General features: G+C 38.8%; 1 protein-coding gene across 5 annotated transcripts in view; it reads left to right on the plus strand.

Annotated features, from left to right (window-relative positions):
• Nucleotides 1-2,129: 2,129 nt before the first annotated feature.
• Nucleotides 2,130-5,421, plus strand: part of LOC102675496 (otolith matrix protein OMM-64-like) — a 23,328-nt gene continuing 20,036 nt past the window's right edge. For 3 of the 5 annotated variants that reach the window (XM_031508867.1, XM_031508868.1, XM_031508869.1), the window contains exons 1-2: nt 2,130-2,187; nt 3,520-3,745. In XM_031508867.1, the coding sequence (XP_031364727.1) occupies nt 2,154-2,187; nt 3,520-3,745 (260 nt within the window). In that variant the 5' untranslated portion in view covers nt 2,130-2,153. The remainder of the gene's footprint in view (nt 2,188-3,519; nt 3,746-5,421) is intronic. The other 2 variants (XM_006612358.2, XM_031508878.1) reach the window with 1 other exon arrangement.

Here is a 5,421-nt window from a genome sequence, read left to right on the forward strand (position 1 = left end):
CGAGGATCGTATTTTCAAGGTCTGAGACGCGGATTACGACGCGGCGTCGCGGCGAAACGAGCCGTGCCGCGAAAAACGGATTTACGTAAACCGCCGCAATTTATCCGCAATTTATCGAGGGAAAAAACGTTTGTACGAGGTTTATTCTTTTCGTCCATCTTTCTTTCAATCGGGAAAAGAAGTTTTTTTCTTCACGGCAATTATACGTTGTGACGCGTGTACGTGGATGATGGATCGCGTGCGAGTCGCCGCCGCGGGTTTAGAAAACACGGCGGAAAAGTTTGTGCAAGAGCGGAAAGGGAGGGGAGGGATTAAGGTGAAAGTTTCCGGTATAAGATTTCTGGTTCCGTTGAACCACGGTTGAGCCGCGAGAACGCTCCGACGAGAACGAGAATAATGGCCGCCAACGAGTTATTAAAGGGTAATCCAGCCGAGTGCCCTTTATATTCGTCGTCTTCGTCTCGGCGTAGGAACGTGACTCCGGGTCGCCCGTTACTCCGGGACATTGCGTTTCCGAGTGGGTCCAACGACCTCTTTATTTTCATTAGCCTCCGGTAAATTGCCAGCCACTCGGGGCTAAATTAACTCTCGTAAGCTAATATCTGAATCGGCCGGCTTGATTACCGATTAAACTTAAACTGTGTTTTCGAGACGTGGCGCTTCGGGCTTGGTCGCGGATGGAAAATGGTTCGCTTCCCCGTTCCCTTCGTTTCTAATCGTATCTCCTATGCAAAAATTCGAAACGTCGCGAAATCCGAACGACTTCGTTTCAGAGCGAATTTTTCCGGTCCGAAAAATTCTGTATAGAATCGAATGGGTTTAACCAATTCGAGTCGGGTACAGGATGACCAAACTTTGGCGCAATTTTATCTCCGAAGAAAGAATTGTTTAGGCGTTAAATTATCGAATCTACGAAAATATATAGAAATAATCCAACTTTGGCGAAATATCTTAATACGTAATAACACGATGATCAAATAATATTTTATGAGAAAAAAATAACAAGCGTATTTTTGAAGCACTGTATAGACGCAAGATGACCGTAAAGCAATCGTCGAGGCGATGAAACGGGATCAGCAGATCTCTGCAACCGCGTTCCTTCGGTTTATTCGCTCGATTCGAAGCCGAAATTAGGCAAGCCGCGGTTATGTAAACGTCCGTTGAGGGTTGGGGGGACGGAGGGAATCGAGAGTCGGTCTCCTCGCCAACAGTGGAAACAGCTGTTTTTTGTTGCCCACCGACGGAGAGATCGACGTCGAACGATTGGCGCGTGACGTTATTTTTCACGGTTGAGCGATGTCGCGTGAACTGATGCGTGAAAAGCACACTCGCGCCAGAGTGTCAAGTACACGCGAAACATTTTTTTGCGATCGACCGTGTTTCGAAGAAGACTCGACGTAGACTTTGCCAGAAAGCGCGAGAACGCGCATCGATTAGCTTAGAAAAATAAAACACAACGGATAATATCATTTTCTATTCCACGACTGTCCATGAGCATTGTAATATTGAGACATATTCGAGTCGAACGGAAATTCGGCGAAGAAAGGCGGGGTTACCCCAGTCGGTGTATTGTGTAAGAACACGCATACACGGTTATTTACAGAAAGAGTCGGGAAACTAGGCCATGGTCAATCGCGAAATGAATGGCCGTTCGAACGCCGCGTATAGCGTTACTTTTCACGGTGCTCCATCAGGAATTATAGGATTATTTCCAATTGCTCCGAAACTATTCGCTAAGTCGGGAGAGACTTTCGTTTGCAGATAAATTAAAACGATTAGCCGCGTGAAAGCGAAGAGTGGAAAAAGAGGCGACAACTCGGAGCAATAATCGACCGAGTGAAATTGCCGACCGAGTATTGGCGTTCGACACGGTAAGCCGATTTTAGTCGCGTAGCTGATAACGTTGGAACATAACTCTACGAATTGAAGATAAGCGTGAAGTATCTTTCGGTACCGTTCAATACGGATGTAAAAAAAAAAAAAATTATATCGTTGTTATATAGTTAATTTCGACCATATAAGGAATATCAACTGATAGAGTTATCGCTAATCTTATCGATCGTGTCCCGTATTATCAAATCTTCGAGCCAGTTAAGTGCATACCGTGCATACGCCACTTATGAAACGTAAATTTCGTGATACGAAAAATCCGGATGCAATATTATGAGGATCTTTTGGACCTGTTTGGTAACGTAGATACCATCCTACACCATTTCCTTCGTTTCAATCGCGTCGCGTCATACGGTACATACGATCGGATAGAAATATTTCGATCGATCTCCTCGAAAATCGTTCGTGGTGTGCGCGAATTCGCTCGTTACAAAGGATAGGATTACAAGGAAGGGTTTTCGAGCACGAAACGGAATCACGTAAGTTCGTCGACGGAACGTGGGGTGTCGGGAGTGGATCGGTCGGAGAGCAACTATCCCAACCGCCGAAACGAAGCGATGGAGGCTCGGTCTCGAGAGGAGAAACACGGGATAGGCGGTTTTAATCGCGACCGAGGGTTTCGCCGCTACCCTCCACTTCTGCTCCCATTCTCCCTGCCTTTTCGACGATTCAAAGTGTGATGCCCTTTGTTCCCCTTTCACCTTGGCGACGTCACCTCTTTGTCGCCACCCTTTTTTCCCTCTTCCGATACGCCGCAATTAAAAGGCATCCGTGCGTTAACGAGTGCCACGCAACCTTCTCGAGGACTCGTGTTATTTGCTTATCCAGCAAGCTCGGTGTCGCCTCCCGATAACCTGCCATTCTTCTCCTCTCCCCCTCTCGTTTTCCATTCCCAAGAGGAGGGTTGCGCTCGCTCGAGCTTTCGACCAGCTTCGTTCGATGGAATCATATACGAATCGATAAGATAAAAGTACGCACGTGGAAAACGGACGAAAAGGGTGGGACGAAAGGTGGTATTCGTGGAAATGGGCCATCGCGGACGAAACGTGGAAGGGATCGACGCATCGAATTTCGTCAAATTCCGAAATTAATTTTCAGGACGCTCAAGAATTCCCTTTTCACGCTGCGTTCCTAAAAAATAGATTTTAAGTAAAAATACAAGCGGAGGATTATCAGATTCTCGATCGATAATCCTTACCAGCCGCGCAAACATTTTTTTTCCCCTTAATAATCTCTTTACTTTTAACCTCTTTAATCGGACGTGTTATCTGTGAAAACGTGTCCCGTCTTTTCTCCTGCTCGTATTTATCAAAAATTACACGATATTTATTTATCGTTCGATACGAGATCGCAATTTCATCCAAGAAGAAAATAGAACGAAACGGAAGAGCGAGCCGTTTCTAATCGAGAGAAAACTTGGACGAGGGTATTCCGTTTCGTTTCTCTCGATCGCTCTTCCAGAGTTTTCACTTCCCATCGATACCACAGGCGGCCACGGCTCGAAAACATCAGCGACAATATCTCGTTCGTTGCGCAATCGTTCGGGAGAAAGTTCTTCGCGCGAGATCTTTGATTTCGATCGTTTCGTTTCGTTTCGTTTCATTTTTTTCTTTTTTTTTTTTCGGACAGAGCCCAAGAAGCGCCGCTTCCACCCGCTTCGAGGCCTCAGGAAGATCTTCCGTCGCGAGAGTCGGGGCGCGGCCGACGTTCGGCTGGTCACGAACGCGGAGCGAGAAGCTGAGCTCGTCCGGGTGCCGAGGGAGGAGATCACCGACAGACATCCCGCAGGACGTCCCGAGGAGGCTCGAAGCAGGAGCGCCAGCGAGCTGCTCACGGACTCGTGCGATCGAGAGAGGTGAGTTTATCATATATGTATATATTGTACATATTTTTTTATTATTATTTTATATTATAATATTTTATTATATATATATATATATATATATATATTGTACATATTATATTATATATATGATATATATATTATATATATTATATTATATATATTATGTATTATATATATATATATTGTATATATTATATTATATATATATATTATACATATATTTTATATATATTATATATATGTATATTGTATATATTATATTATATATATTATACATACATATATATATATATTTTATATATATTATAAATATATATATATTGTACATATTATATTATATATATTATACACACATATATATATATATATATATTTTACATATTATATTTATATATATATTATACATATATGTTATATATATTATATACATATATTATACATATTATATACAAATGGATTAATTTCGAAACGGATCGTACAGCAATGTTTTCGTGAGAGAATGACATTTCTCGTTCGCGTTTTGCTTCTTGTTCTCCTTCAGGGACGCATACGCGGACGTTTCTTTTTTTAAATTATTAATTAAAGTAAAAATGAGAAGAAGTTTTTAAGGATACAGAATTATTTAATTAATAATAGAAAAGATATACGAAGATACTGTTTTGTTTCATTCGATCAGCTGTTTCGAAAGTGTGATAACGTCTTATATAGTGTTCCTGAAGAGAAGGTTAATTTCTTGTTAAATGTCTAATTACTTGATTCTTTCGGGTACATGTATGAAGATTTTCTTTAATTTAAAATTATTCTAAATGAAAAATTAAAAAGAACTCTTTATTGATACAGAAATTTGATAAATTATTGCTTCGAAAGTATTGTAAATTCGTTCCTGAAAAGAAGTTTAATTCCTTGATTAAAGTCGATAATTCTTTAAATTAAAATTGAATTAAAAGTTTCTTTTTTTTATTAAAAAAGACTCGAAGATATTGTTTTATTTCATTCGGCAATTACTGTTTCGGAGCCCTTTAATTGAAGAGAAGCTTAACTCTTTAACTTCTTCAGGGACACATACGAAGACTTTCTTTAATTAAAATTATTCTAAGAAAAAAAATTAAAGTTGAAGATATCTTTACAAAAAAAACTTAAAGATACTTTTTTTTTTTTTTTTACTTAACAATTATTATTTCGAAAGTATTATAACAGAGTCTTTATTGACATATATGCGGACGTTTCTTAGAATTAAAATTTAATTACATTAAAATTTTAAGTAAAAAAAAAAATTAAAATCTGTCGAAGAATTCTTTACTAATAGAGAATCATTTAATAATAAAAATAAATAACTCGAAGATAATGTTTTATTTCATTCAACACAATTGCTTCGAAAGTATTGTAAATTCGTTCCTAAAAAAAAAAGTTTAATTCTTTAATTAAAATCGATAATTCTTTAAATTAAAATGAATTAAAAATTATAATCGAAGAACTTTTTAAAAAAACTCGAAGATATTGTTTCGACAATTACCGTTTCGAAAGTATTGTAACGGATCTTTTGACGTCTTATAGTGTTTCCGAGAAGAGAACCTTAACCCTTTGACTCCTTCAGGGACACATATGCAGATACATTTCTTTAAATCGAAATTATTCTAAAAAAAAAAAAAAAAAAATGAAAATCGAAAAGCCTTTACTAAAAAAAA

Source organism: Apis dorsata, unplaced genomic scaffold (genome assembly GCF_000469605.1).
Source record: "Apis dorsata unplaced genomic scaffold, Apis dorsata 1.3 scaffold_111, whole genome shotgun sequence".
In the NCBI taxonomy this organism is placed as follows: domain Eukaryota; kingdom Metazoa; phylum Arthropoda; class Insecta; order Hymenoptera; family Apidae; genus Apis; species Apis dorsata.